At 49.4% G+C, this 14,129-nt stretch overlaps 1 protein-coding gene across 7 annotated transcripts in view; it reads left to right on the top strand.

Annotated features, from left to right (window-relative positions):
• Positions 1-6: 6 nt before the first annotated feature.
• The window catches only part of SSBP3 (single stranded DNA binding protein 3), a 181,632-nt gene continuing 167,509 nt past the window's right edge, over positions 7-14,129 (top strand). For 4 of the 7 annotated variants that reach the window (XM_006879720.1, XM_006879718.1, XM_006879719.1 and 1 more), the window contains exons 1-4: positions 92-221; positions 1,171-1,243; positions 1,469-1,530; positions 4,280-4,364. In XM_006879720.1, the coding sequence (XP_006879782.1) occupies positions 166-221; positions 1,171-1,243; positions 1,469-1,530; positions 4,280-4,364 (276 nt within the window). In that variant the 5' untranslated portion in view covers positions 92-165. Of the gene's footprint in view, positions 222-1,170; positions 1,244-1,468; positions 1,531-4,279; positions 4,365-14,129 lie in introns of all 7 variants that reach the window. The other 3 variants (XM_006879717.1, XM_006879715.1, XM_006879714.1) reach the window with 1 other exon arrangement.

Raw genomic sequence — 14,129 nt, 5'->3', positions numbered from 1 at the left:
CCAGCGCCTGGGGGGGGAGGGAGGGGAGCGCGGCGAGGAGAGCGCGAGCGAGCGAGCGAGCGCCGGGGAGGGGGCCGGGAGCGAGGGTGCAGCTCGAGAGCAGCCGGAGCGGTAGCAGCGGCGGCGGCGGCGGCGGCGAGGCTCGGCGCCCTCTTCTCTGCAAACATGTTTGCCAAAGGCAAAGGCTCGGCGGTGCCCTCGGACGGGCAGGCTCGGGAAAAGTAAGCCCTATTTTCCAAGTGTCGGCCGTGCCGCCGCCGGGCTGCGGGCGGTGGGAAGCAGGTGGGCGGGCGGGGGCCAGGGGCTGCTGCGTCCCGGGCCCCCTGCTCTGCCTGCCTGGCCCCTTCCCTGAAGCCGCGGCGGGCGGCGTGGGAGACCCCATTGTTGGGAGCTGGTGGAGGTTAGGGTATCGGGGAAGGGGTTGTGGGGGGCGCCGCTGGGGAAGGGGCACTTGGTGACTGCGGGTCGGGCTGCGCGCGGGGCCCCGGGGTGAGGGGTGGGCGAGGTCCCGCGCTTCTCGGCGCCAGTCCTAACCCGGGCGCTCGGCGTAGTGGCCGCACTTTGCCCCACCGGGCGCGGGCAGGGGGCGCGTGGCTTCTGCAGCCCCGAAGGCTCCTTTTGTCCGCCCGCGGCGTGAGGAGTGCGTGCCGGGGGCTTTGTTCGGGCGGGAGCGCTCTCTTCCGTGCTTTCGGCCTCTCCGCCGGCCCCTCTCCCTCTGGGGCAACGGGCTGAGCAGGAACCGGCGGCGCCTGCTTGGCCCTAGGCTTGGGGGACAATTGTTTTGGGGGAGGTAGTGAGGGTGGCGCTTTGCTGCCGTCTCCAGAGCTCACCTAACAGCCGAGCCGGAGTTCAGGGCTGAGTCTCCTCTGACCCCCAGAGCCAGGGAGAGCGTGGAGAGGAGTGGGTAGAGAAAAAGAGGGTGACTGCGGGTCGGGTGGCTGAGGAGTTTGAGAAACCTAGATAGGGTTAGTCTGGTGCCACTTGGGAGTTCAAGTTTGGGGGCGGTTTGAGCAAATGTATCCCTTGCACCTACCCCCTAACTGATCAGACCCCGACATTCCAGGCAAGGCAGAGCCCCAATGGGACAGCGGGGATAGGACTCTGGCAGGGTCCAGGAGCAAGAACCCGTAGATCTGAAGCTTCTCTTTTCGCCCCCTGCCCACTTTCCAGGTTAGCTTTATATGTCTACGAATATTTACTGCACGTAGGAGCACAGAAATCTGCACAGACCTTTTTGTCAGAGGTAAGTGGAACTCCCCCCCAGCATCCAATTTCTTGACACACCCCCCTCCCCACTATTCTTAGAGCCTTTGTTTTCAGGAGCAGCCACTGTGGCCACCATTTTGAATTTTTATCACCTTTTGGCATTTATTGTTAGTTGGTCTTCACCGCCTTTTGGCTCCGGGAAGCCCCCCGCCCACCCCCTCCCCTCTGCTCCTCTAAGCTGCTTCTGCTCTCTCCTTTCCAGATTCGATGGGAAAAAAACATCACGTTGGGAGAACCGCCAGGGTTTCTGCACTCGTGGTGGTGGTAAGTTTATGTGTTAGTTTTGTGTGTGTGTTTGTTTTGTTCTGATCCCTGGGTCCCAGGGAACAAAGACAGGAGGCCTGGAGCAGGCCCCCACCCCTTAACCCTCCGCTTTGCAGGGTGGGGGCACTCAGGGCATGATTGGACCAGGACGGAAAAGGACAGATGAGGTTGGTGTCTGAAGTTTTTTGCTTCTCCTACTGAGAACAGACTACATTGTGCCTACTGTTGTGGGGAGAAAACTACTTACTTTTCCGTCTCCATCTCACCCTGGGTCACTAGGCAGGAGGCTTGAAAAGACCTTGAAGGATTTTTGTCCATTCTGCATGTTGCTTTAATTGGAGAAGGTGGAATAAGACGGGGGTACCAGATATGTTTTATAACTGATTGTTGTCTGTCCTTTTTTCTCCTGTCAACTGCAACCTTAAGAGAGAAAAATGCCCTAGTGAGGGAGGGCTTGAAGAGGCTGCTACTTTGTTTAAAGATTCTGGTTCATACTGACTGGCCTCTTCCCCTAAAGCACAGAGCTTCGTTTTACCAAGAGAGCCTTACCTGGTCAGGGCAGCCTTGCTGAGTGTCTAGTTTGTAGTTGACTGTTGCTTCATATGTGACTCTAACCAGGCCCCTGGGTCCTGTGGCTGTGGGCCCAGTGGTCACAGTGTGGTGTGTAAGCAGGCAGGAGCAGGGCCTGGTCAGTGGGAGCAAACTGCCAGAAGTGTGTGACCTGGGTGTTTGTGGGGCCGATTGTTGAGGCCTTTGATATCCTTATGAAAAGGAAAATAAAGTGGTTCATGACATGTTGGTGGAGCTCTGGAAAGTGTTGTGTCTTTGGGATCTTAGCTCAGGTTACTGTTTCAAGTCTCTTTGAACAGCAGGAGGATGAAGTGTCTGTTCTAACTTGTGCAATGAAAATGAGTTTTTAATTACTTCTGCCAACCTCTGAATGATCAGCCGGGGTTGGAGGCATTTGGTGTGCTGTAAGGGTTCTCTACCTGTAGGAGTAGGTGATAGGTTTCCGTGTGTTAGATATTCCCCCAACCCCCCCAGAGGCGTGTGTGAATGGAGTTAGGGTTCGAATGGTCATGTCCTTTGGAGAAACTTAGACTTCTGAGTTTGTAAATGTGATTTAGAAGAGATTGAGATATTTGTACTGTTAAAATTATTAGTGGGCATCTGGAGGAGTTCATTATGAGGTGCATAGATTCAGAAGACGAGTGTCCCGTGGCACCCACCCTCCAGCTTGCAGAGGTCCTGGTGTATGGACCCAGTCTCTCATCCTTGTCTTGGCTGCAGGAGTCAGGAAAGTCTGTGGTGCTGCACTTGGGTGGTGGAGACTTTGAGTGGCTTTTTTTCTGTGGTCCTGGTTGGTAGAAGTTGGCTGGTGGGATGGGGCACTGGGCAGTGACTGCCCTGTGGAGTAGGAGGAAGTAGCACAGCTCTGGCCAGGGCAGGCTGCCTTAGTCCCACACCTTGAGTGAGATACTTGCCTGATGACTGGCAGAGCTGACAGTGAGGTGATTTCTGTGCAGACTGTGATGAGGCCAGGAGCACTGGCCTGGGAATCAGCTTGGTTCTGGTTCTTGCTTTACCTTTATGTTGGGCCAGTTTGCCTCCCTGGACCTTGGGCTCCTGATGTGTTGAAGGAACTAGAGGAGACGCTAGCTATCAAGGCCTCGTGCTAATATTGGTGACTACCCGTGTTTGTACAGGGCTTTACCGGTTGACAGAGGACTTGTATGTCTGTCCTCATTTAATACAAAGTGTTGGAGTGACCGTACAGAATTGTGAAGGGGGTCACAGTGTTTATCGACCAATTCTCTAGGGTCACATGTTTCTGAGGAGTCTGTGTTTCAGAGGCAAAGGTTGTCCGGACCCTCTACCTTTGATTAGTTGGGACTCTTAGTTGGGGAGGTAGGGGAAGGAGTGGTCATGTCTTGCCTAAGAGGACTTTGTAGGGGAGCCTGTGTGGAAGGTAGGGGTGAGATGGGAGGGGTGGGAGTGTGGCCACTGGGATTAAGAAACTGTAGGTTCCTTTTATTGCCAGAGTAATCCAGACTGCAGTGTATATGAATCATGCTCTTTGATAATTTAACCTTTTTATAATATGAAGCCATTTTGATTTGGGGTGGTAAAAAGAACCAGGGTGAGACAGGTGTGGATTTCTATCCAGATCCCACCCGTTCATTCTGGTAACCACCAGTTCACCTCGATGAGGTTCATCTGTCTCATGTGTGAAGTAGGGGATAAAATCCCCTACCTTAATGCATTCAAATATCAGAACCTTCTGCCTCTAAGTGGATTCCAACCCAGGATGCAGTAGCTCTGCCATAGAGAGCTAAAGCCGGCATCTTTAGGGAAACAAACAGCCTCATATTCTTTGGAGTAGCTGGTGAGCTCTGACCAGTGGCCTTTGAGTTAGCCGCTGGGGCTTATCCACTGTACCACCAGAGCTCCTCTACTCTGATGGACACACGCGCTGGTGTGGGCGTTGCAGCATCGGCGTTGCAGCGTGCCGTGCATAGTAGGCGCTTTCTAGCTTTACCTACACTCTTGATGCAGATGACTTGGATGACTCGCTCTCCAGAAGGGCTTGGATTGGCTTTGTTTTCGTGGTTGTGTTTGCTGGTGAAGGCTGAAAGGTGGGACGGAGCTGTGAGGACCTGATGCTGTTGGTGCTGCGCTCTGTACATTTGCCGTTGGGTACACAAGCATTAATTAGTAACTCGATCTTATTTTATTTTTTGACTTGCAGCGTATTTTGGGACCTTTACTGTGCAGCTCCTGAAAGGCGAGATACTTGTGAACATTCAAGTGAAGCAAAAGCCTTTCATGATTACGTGAGTAACAAATTTTTAATCCTGGCAATAATTACAGGGTTGGATAGCTCTAACTTCTTTAGCACCAAGAGCAAATACACAGCCAATTGGCAGTGGTCTTTATTTTTTTCCCCCTTCGCTTCTCTTTGTATTCTCTTGCCCACCTCCCCGTGCCCCTTCCCACCATTACCCTCCTCCAGCAGGGTTCTAACTTGGTGAATGGTTTTTCATCATGTTGTAATTATGCAAAAGAGTCCCAATATCTATCTGGAGAATTACAGTGGCAGTGTGCAGGGCTTCGAACCACGAGGCTCACATAAAAAGTGGACAATTAGCTTCTCTGGTGTTAGTTTAAGGAGGGATAAAGTATGACTCCAAACCACCACCCCCTCCTCCAGAAAGAAAAGGAAAATGTGAAATTTGTGTTTGAAAGTAATTAGAGGGTGAGATAGCTGAGAATGAGAATTGGGTAAAATTCTGCTTTCCACTCTAGAGGCACATCCTTTCAGATTATCTCTTGTTTGGGGAAATGTGTATGTAGGGAGGTTGGGGCTCATGGTGTGTCCACTAAGACACTATGACTTTGAGTTTCTTGACTGGTTCATTATCTTGTGTCCAAAACATTGTCCTGAAGATAGTTAATGTCATCAGATTCTAGTGCTTTCTGCCGTATTTATCATACATTGTCTTGATGAGTTTCTTAAAACTGATAAATGATTGTGAGATTTCTGTTTTATGTCATCCCATTTCCCACAGTATCCCCTCATCCCCAAAGAAAAATGGGTCTTCCAGCTGCTTGTCTAGCTGGAGGTTGGAGCCAGGCTTGATGAGCATCGTAATGGGACAGGTTTGGACTGTCTGGGAGAGTGGAAGGGTATGTGGCTGGAAGCATTTCCCTGGCCACGTCCTGTCCTGGCTTCCTGTTGGCCCCACACATGGTTAATGTGTGTATATTCTCATGCACACAGAAAGTGATTGATTTGGTTTTGCTCTCTGTGTGAGGTGGGTAGGAATGAACTCATGCTCTTGGCTTGAAAGTTGGTCACTTGAATGTCATCCACATCTCCTGCGTGCAGAGTTTGTCACTGACCTCAGAGTCCAGAACCCATCTGGTTTAATTTCACAAGTGGTCACATCCTATTATCATGAATTTCTTCATGGTGAAAGTTACTCTTGTAATGTGAGGGAACTGGAGATTTAGCTGGAGGCTCACGGGTTTTGAGAATATTCAGTGTGGTGAAAGTTGGCCAGGACTGTCTGGTTTGTTCCCTTGGACTGGAGTTCTGAGGAAATGGATCAGTTCTTGTGCTGTCTCCAGGACTGAAAAGGAGAATCTGCTGAATGGTGCTTCTAGCCTGGTAAAATTTTAGTAGTAAGAGGTGACGGATTTACTTGTGATGTGGCTCTTTCCGGAAACATCTTGTAGAGCTAACTGGGAATGTTGATCCTGGGGTTTCCTGAACCAGTGTTTGGAGAGGATCTATTAGCCACATAAAAATAGTTGGTGAATATGATTATTCTACCTGTTAAAAAATCCAGTTTGATGCTTTTTTAAAACCTTATGAACAGATGACTTAATGTGTTTCATCTTGTGGGGGGGGTGTGGCAGGGGTAGTCATGTCTGTTTCAAGAAAGGAAATCTGCTGTTGTTCCCACAGTACCTTTCATAGGTTTTCCTTAGTGAATTTTAACCAAGCTGGATATTCCGGTAGCAAATGTCAGATTGCCTTGAACTATTTGTGGCTTAGTCTGCCATCTTGTAAATGTGGTGGCGGTGAAAGTTTGTAAAGATGGGTTTCTTTTCCATTAGTTGTTACTGAATGGCTGTAGAATTGTGTAGCGCTGGCTGAGGTTGGCATTGGCATTTAGAATACACTACCAAGAGATAGGATCACGCTGCTTGAGAGGCAGGGTTCACAGGTTTGGGGATCTGTGTCTTTTTTTCTTGGATTGAGACCTGTCTGGTGTCATGTGGTCTCAGTGAGACCATGTGGGCGGAGGGTTGGATGATAGGCAGGGGTGGGGCGGGATTAAGGAGTGGCATGGAGCAGGAGGGGTGGGAGCAGAGAAGCTGCTAGAAAATGAGGGAGTATTTTCCCCAGGTAAAGAACCCTTTTTTTCTCTTTGTCCTGAAGTCTTCATCTGTTCTCTCTATTACCATGGCTACCATCTAGTTAGCCTTCCGTATTCTTTTTTGCTAGTATTATTGCACTAGCTTCTTCTGGTCTCCCCTTCGTCTTGCCTGGAATGCATTCATCTCGTATCCATTCAGGTTCTATCCATTGTTTAAATTCTCCTTTCCGGAGGACTTCTGTGATGATTTTTGCACACTGCAATCATTGCTTCATCTCAGCATCTATAAAACCACCCGGCAGAGCAGATGTTGGAGGTTTTCCATGTTCTGGGCCACGGCGCCAAACATGATAGGTTCATACCTCACTTCATCCATGGTTCATTCTCCCTGTGAGAGTAAGCACAGCGTGAATCCATTTTTCAGGTAAAAACTGAGGCTCGGCTGGTAAGTGGCAGGGTTAGGAACCAGACTGGAGGAGTCAGGACGGACAGTCTCAGCATTGGGCTCCTAACGTTGCTGTGACTCAGCCCTGTGAGTTCATGGCAGGTACATTTGTTTGCACTAACTGCTCATTCGGATTTGTCTGTCTTAACCACCCCAGCCTCAGCTTTACTCATTTTTTCCATGGCGGGGGTTATGTTCATCTCTGTAGCTCCCATGATACCTTGCACATAGTAGGCATTCACACTGGTTGCATGAAGGTGTTAAAGAACTGAGGATAGGAAAATAAGGTAATCTGGAATTAATGAACAATTTGGACTGGAACAACCAGTGGAATTTTGAAAGACAGTGTTTTAGTGACAGTTTTACCTGGGGGGTCTGGAGCAAGGTGATTTTGAATACAGCGTAACTAGTTGTGTCTTACTCATTGGGTGGTATAAACAGAGAAGCACTTGACTTCTGGTCACCCACCCAGAAGAATAGACTCGACAGTCTGTTTCTGAAAGAACATGGCTTTGAAAACTCGCACAGTTTTGCGCTGTCACATGTGGAATAGCCATGAGTTCAAATCAACAGTGTACCACTGAAGGGCAGTGAACTCACAGCTGACTGTCCCACGGATTGTCAGAGGCTGTGTATTAGTCACACACGGGAGGAGATTGTCCATCTTTCTCCCCTGTAGTGCCTGGTGGATTCAAAATGCCTGCCTTTGGGTTGGCAGTGCAACTGCTTACCCATTATTAGGCCATCGGAGCTTTCTAAGTTGTCTCAAATATGTTTCAGAAAATTGTGATGTGTAAGTTAAAAAATGTGTAAAGACTGGGTCAGGTGATTGCAAAGCCGCTCAGGTCAAACCTGGGTTGTGGGGCCCCGGAATGTGACTCAGAGGTGTGTGGAGGTAATTCATTTTCTTTGTATTTGGTGGGTTTTTGGTTGAGTCACAATCTGATTTCCACCCCCTACACCTGGCAGCTTTAGTTTCCTTGGTTCATTCATTGTTCATGTTCATAAGTCCCAGAGTCCTGCTGTTGACCTCACAGACTGTGGAAAATTGGGGGATTCGGTGTTGAGAGTGGTCTTTTCTGAGAAATTGGCTTGCCTTACATCAGAAGGGCCCCTGAGGCCATGGAAGGACTGCCCACAGGCTCCGTGCTGTGGTTTCCTTGTTCTTCTCAGGCCCTGGAAATGTTGACTAAGGTCCTTGAGGTCCCATCAGAGGTCTTTTCTCTTAGACATGGTTGTCTGAGGCCTGGCCTTTTGTAGATGGGCAGTCCCACCTGAACGAGGCCTGACCCTCCTTTCTGGGAGAAAGAAATGATTTAAGATTCGATGTCACTGTTGCATGAGTGTCTAATATATGGGCCCAGTGGCACCCGGCCACCTTCTCCGCTGCTGTGTCCTCCAGGGTTTGCAGGGTTAATTGAAGCGCCACCGCTTTTTGTGCTTAAAACTTTTGTTCTCGCGAGCTGTGGTGGCCTAGTGGCAAGAAGGTGTACTGCAATCCCAGAGGTGCACTGTTCAAATCCACCAGATGCTTTGCTGGAGAAGGAGGAACAATCTCCTCCTGTACCAGTCAGATCTGATTTGACGGTACACACACAGACACACACAGACACACACACACTAATAATAATAATAATAAAAAAGAAACCAAACAAACAAAAAACCCCCAAAACTTCTGTTCTCAAACTGCCAGTGTTTGCTTCCTCCTTGTGACAGCTGCTTTTTAAGGTTTTCCTTTTGGTCTCAAGAAATGAATGGAGTAGCTGTGAACTTGAGGTGGATTTTCATTAGAAAATCGTGATTATTTCTTGCACTGCCCCTGCTGTTGGTCAGATTTTGCTATTACTCCCATTTTACAGATGAGGAAACTGAGGTATGAAGTTGAGATGTTTGGAATTTTGAGGATGTGTAGCCAGGAGTTGGTGGAACTAGGACTAGGCTCTGGTCACTGAGGTTCCAGCTCTCAGCTTTGGCACTCTTGCCTGAGATGGAGTCCCTCTGAGGGTGTGAGCATTTGACTTGAAGCAGGCCTGGCACCTGGCTAGTGCTCCTGAAGAAGCACTGAGTTTAATGGGGAATTAAGTTGATGTTTCAGAGAAAGTGACAATCACTGGCAAAAGTGAGATTTTTGTGCTCTGAAAAGGGAATATGTTCTGGTGCAGGGGTTTAGTTAAAGCTGTGCACCTACCTTCCAGAAAAGAAATCTGTCTTCTTGAAAGAGACTTTGTGTGTGATTCTGCTGCCCCAACCCCATTCCTTTTTGAGATTCCAGGGTAGGAATTATAGAGTCGTGGGCAAGGAGTCCCATGCCCTGATGTGGCTTGATTCTCAGTTTCCCTAATCTCAGGACCTAAAACCTCCTTCCCCTCTGCTGTTGGGAACCTCACCTCTCTGGCTGGCTCTCTTACCCTGTGCTTCTGCCCAGTGGCACTGTGCTGACCACCCCACCCACCTATGGGACTTTGCCTGTAGATAGCTGGGTTAGTGAAGGAAAGGGCCATAGGGTTGTGGGCAGGGACATAAGCCGAGGTATTTGGGGCAGAGGCCCAACGTCCTTGGTGGGTTTGAAATAGCAAAGTGATATTTGAGAGGGCTCTCCTTGGATGTGCTGAGCGAGGCAGGGAGTGCCCATGCCAGTCAGCCCCCTTTGAGGGAAGAGGAGATAGTGGTGGCAGTGCAGGCAAGAGTCAGGAGAAGGCCTACAGCTGGGATCCGGTAGCTGGGGGAGTTGCTCGCTGCGATAAGCCAGCCTCACTATCTGCCCAGAGGTCTTGGCAAGTTCATGGCATTGCCATTGGCTCTGGCCCTTGGCACCCTTGTGTGGTAGATTAAAACAACAAAATGTCCATGTAGCTAGCTGTTCTCCCAGCACACCCCCAGCACCCTTTGGAACACAGAACTTAGTGTTGGGTCCCCTCTTTGAGTCCCACCCTGTTTGCTGCAGTTCTCCTCCCCAGAAGCTGCCAGCCTTCTTTTTCGATAGCTAATTAAACACTAAATGAGTAACTGGAATTGCATTTTGCCAGAAGCTGGGCAATGTGGCTACCTTAATGGGTTTCAAGTGGCAGCAAGACCCCAAATTGCAAATCCTTGCCCTTTATTTGAAGGCGGGGGGAGTGGTGGGGACCCAAACAAAGTTTTTGGCAGTGGTCACTCCATTTGAACTCCAAGACCAGCAGTGTGTACCAATCTTTTGCATAATGCCATCTTTGTTAGCTGAGCATTTGCAAACTTGGAAGAGAGTTCAGTCAATGCCAGCCAACACTCAGAGGGTGCCAGGAGATACCCCACTCTCCCTGCAACATCCCTTAGGTCCTTTTAATTTTCTAAGTGAGGTGGGTTCTCTAGTGGAGACCTCTTGGTGCCCTGACATGTCTCTCTCTCTCTCTCTCTCTCTCTCTCTCTCTCTCGGTGTGTGTATATGTGTCTTAGGAGAGAGATGTAGAAGGGAGGTGTGTGCTTGAGGGCCTGTCAGTCAAGATAACAGAAATGTTACACTAGCTGCAGCCTTTATAATAGTGTCTGAGGATTTAGCGTATTTAGAAAAATTAATCTTTTTTAGCTTGGTAATAATTCTGACCACGGCACAAGTGCATTAGACGATTTCCATAAACTTCTCTAATGCATGTTGCTCACAGCTTACAGCAAATAGACAATCATGATTGTTTGTTTTTGATTCACAGAGTAATGGAGTTTTCGGTAGCCTTGACGAGATAAGTTTGGGGAATGTTTCTCTGCAGTTTGCTTTTCTTTTCTTGGGTCTTAAAGGCTCCAGATTTTGAAAGGTCTGGTTTCTTACTGAGAAGCCCTGGTGGTGTGGTTGTTAAAGCTCTGTGCTGCTAGCCAAAAGATCGGTGGTTCGAACCCCCTGATATTCTGTGGGAGAAAGAGAGAGTGATTGGCTTTTTTAAAGACTGCAGCTTTGGAAACTCCCCGGGGAAGCTCTGCTCTGGCCTGCATGGCTGCTGTGAGTTAAAATTGACTCTGGTTGTGGGTTGGGGTGGGGAGGGTCCTGAGCGGCAGTTGGGACACACACCTGGATTCTAGTCCTCTGGCTGGGTGGACTTTCAGATGTCTTAGTTTCCCCATCTGTAGAGTGGAGAGAGTTAATGCTTTGTGGGATTGTTGTAAAGGTGTAAGTGATGTGATAGGTATGAAAGAACTGGCTATGTGGGACTGCCGCGTGGTGAATTTGTCCTTTCTCATTACTGCCCTAAAGCTTAAGACCCTAAAACGCAAAATTTCTTACTTACTATCATGGAGAGATCACAGCCCCTTCTGGGATAGGAAGTTGATCCCAGAGGAAGGGCACTGGAAGCATGAATTTTGCACTGTTGTCCACTGAGTCTTGTTTCCACCCTCACTTCTGTGACCTCCCCATCTCCCTGCCAAAAAGGGGCCAAGCTGGCGGTTCTGCCCCAGGCTGGCACTGATAAATGCTCCCTCGAGGTGCCTGCGCCCTTATCTGTGTCAGGCAATGGTCCTGTCCCTCTCCATGCTGACACGGCTCCCTGGCGTGGCCCAGAGGGCTTGCGGCTTGGCATCGGCAGAGATCTGCATTCAGATGTGGATCCTTCATAGCTGGTTCACCATGGAGCCGGCCCTTCTCACAGTCTGCTCTCTTCCGCTTTCAAATAAGGACACGAATCCTCCATGTTTTGGCTATTACAGTGTGGACGTGAGAAAGAACTCTGCAGAAGGTTGTCTAGGTAGTGCTTGTTTGTGAAGCATTGTGTCCCCACATCTACAACCCTGATAGTGTTGGAGAACTACACCAGCCAGCACACAAGGGCCAAAGGTCAAGTCGCCTTTGTCCTGAAGTCCCCACTAGAGAACTCACTTTCCTTGGAAATGAAAAGTCTCTAAGGGAGCACCTGGCGGCCTGGTGTGCCGAATGGGAGAAGTACGAGTCCTGTAAAGATTTATAGCCTTAGAAACCTGACTTTGTGCGGAGTGGGCGTGGGACGGGGAGGGGTGTGTCACAGTAAATCACACTCAGAGGCTGTAGGTTTGATGTGTGTGTGTGTGTGTGTGTGTGTGTATGTGGGGTGGTGGTTAGCATACACCTACTTCCTGAGTGGTGGTCCAGTGGTAGCGTTCTTCCCCCCAGGTAGGAGTAGACCTGTGCTTCTCATGCACAGCTTCCACCTGTCACTGGAGGATAGTGTGGTGATAGGATGCAAAACAGGTTTCAGTAGCTCCTCACAGACGAAGACCAGGAAGAAAGGCCTCCTTCTGCGTACCAGCCAGTTAAGACCCTGTGGATCACCACAGTCTGCTCCCCAGCTCACAGTGCGGTGGTGTGGGACCAGGCTGTGTTTTGTGCACAGGGTCACAGGAGTTAGAGGTTGGCCCGACAGCAACTCAGAATAAAACAAAATCTCAGGTGGTCGTCAGGATTAAGTCTCTCTCTCTCTCTTTCTCTCTCTCTCTCTCTCACACACACACACACACCCTCAGGTGGTTGTCAGAATTAAGTCACACACACACACACACACACACACACACACACACACACACACAGAGTCTCCTGCCTGGCACAGCGTGAGAGCCACGTAAACGTGTGCTCCCCTTTCTGCTGTTTCAGGTAGGGTGTAAGTCTGGACTTCGCATTGACCAGAGTTCACACGGATTCATAGCATAAGGGGGCAGCAGCAGGACCGTCCTGGTGAGAAGCTCATGATAGTTTGCAAAACAGGAAACATCATGGGCTTACTCAGCTGTTGGGTATCTTTCCAGAACTCTAGCTTTGACTCTGCCTTCCCTGAGCCCCCTGGGTGGGCTGGGGTCACTCAGCACAGCCCCATAGCAACCTGATGCTTCTTAGGATTAAATGAGACAAAACATGGACGTACGTGGCCAGCACCTGGCACGTGGTGATCTACCCTGTGTTCATGTTCCTCCCTCCTGGTAGGTGCTTGTGTTGTTTAGGAGTCTGGGATGGGGGCTTATCTCCCACCCCCACCTGAGAGGAGGGCAGTGTTTTGCGTCTCCTTCCACCCCCCCTTCTGTGGGGCAGATCTTATGGGATGAATTGATTCCTACTCCTGGCAACTGTGTGTGACTGAATTTAACTGCTCCATAGGGTTTGTTTTTGGGGTGTGTGTGTGTGTGTGTGTGTGTGTGTGTTGTGTGCTGTGTGCTGTTGAATCAGATCCGACTGGCATAAGAGAAGATTGCCCCTCCTTCTCCAGTGGAGCATCTGGTGGATTCAAACTGCACGCTTTGAGGACTGCAGCACAGTTTCCTGCCACTAGGCCACCAGAGCTCCCTTCCCCGTAGGGTTTTGTAGGCTAGAATCGCTATTGGAAAGCTTTGCCAGGCATTTATTCCTTGGATCCGTTTTTGAAACATCAACCTTTTGGTTAATGGCCAGTTGTTTAACCATTGCATCACCTGGGGTACTAGCCTGGGATGTGGCTGTTCCCACCAGGCCTGCTGGGAACTCCTGCAAGAGAGGACACCCCAGCTTCCTCTTTACTGTCTAGGAACTCTGTAACTTTCTTCCACATTTGTTTCTCTTCCTGAAAGGAGAGACGCCTGGGTCAAGGTCATGTCTCCTCCTTCCTCACAGCAACTTGAAGACTTTATCTTATTTATCCCTTACCCCAACCTGCTCCATCCATGGGGCCTGTTGCAGAAAAAGAAAATGACTAAAATCCTGAGGTCGCTGAGCAAGACCCTGGCTCTTGAGAAGTGAGAAGCATTTGATCCCTGCCCAGGGATCACACATGTCAAATACATGGTTTAATGGAGATGGGCAAATGGCACATGAGAAAGCATTGGCTTGTAAATGGAATTGTGACCCATTTTGAAATCAACTTAATGGGTCATGACTGGCAATTACAAAAACAACAACTGTAATCATGCGGGGCAAACGTAAATGGGAAACTTCTGTCTCAGCCATTCATGTTTGTGCACATGTGTACGTGTGTCCTGGATTTGCAAGTGCACATTTTCCCCACTCAACACTTTGAAAGCCTTTGGTCTAGAGAGATCTAACTAAGGTTGGTTGGGTCTTACAGGCTGAGTGGCTTTGGTCCAGTGGCAAGCAATTGCTGAGTCTCAGCTTCCTCTGTGATGAGAAGGAGAGTTTTCTGGCCACTCAGAGTTGGGAGAACCGTTTACCAACAGAATCCCTCCCTTGCTTCCAGATGGTGTCTGGTAGGCCCTTCCTAACTTTGTGATATTGCTGCCGTGCGTTGACACATAGGAGGTACTTGGTAAATATTTGCTGAATAAGCAGTAGCTCCCATTGGAAGGGGTTG

This window comes from Elephantulus edwardii, unplaced genomic scaffold (assembly GCF_000299155.1).
Source record: "Elephantulus edwardii isolate Elephantulus edwardi_28Jun2011 unplaced genomic scaffold, EleEdw1.0 scaffold00005, whole genome shotgun sequence".
In the NCBI taxonomy this organism is placed as follows: Eukaryota; Metazoa; Chordata; class Mammalia; order Macroscelidea; family Macroscelididae; genus Elephantulus; species Elephantulus edwardii.
Note: the sequence above shows the minus strand (reverse complement) of the source record. Positions and strands in the feature narration are given on the sequence as shown.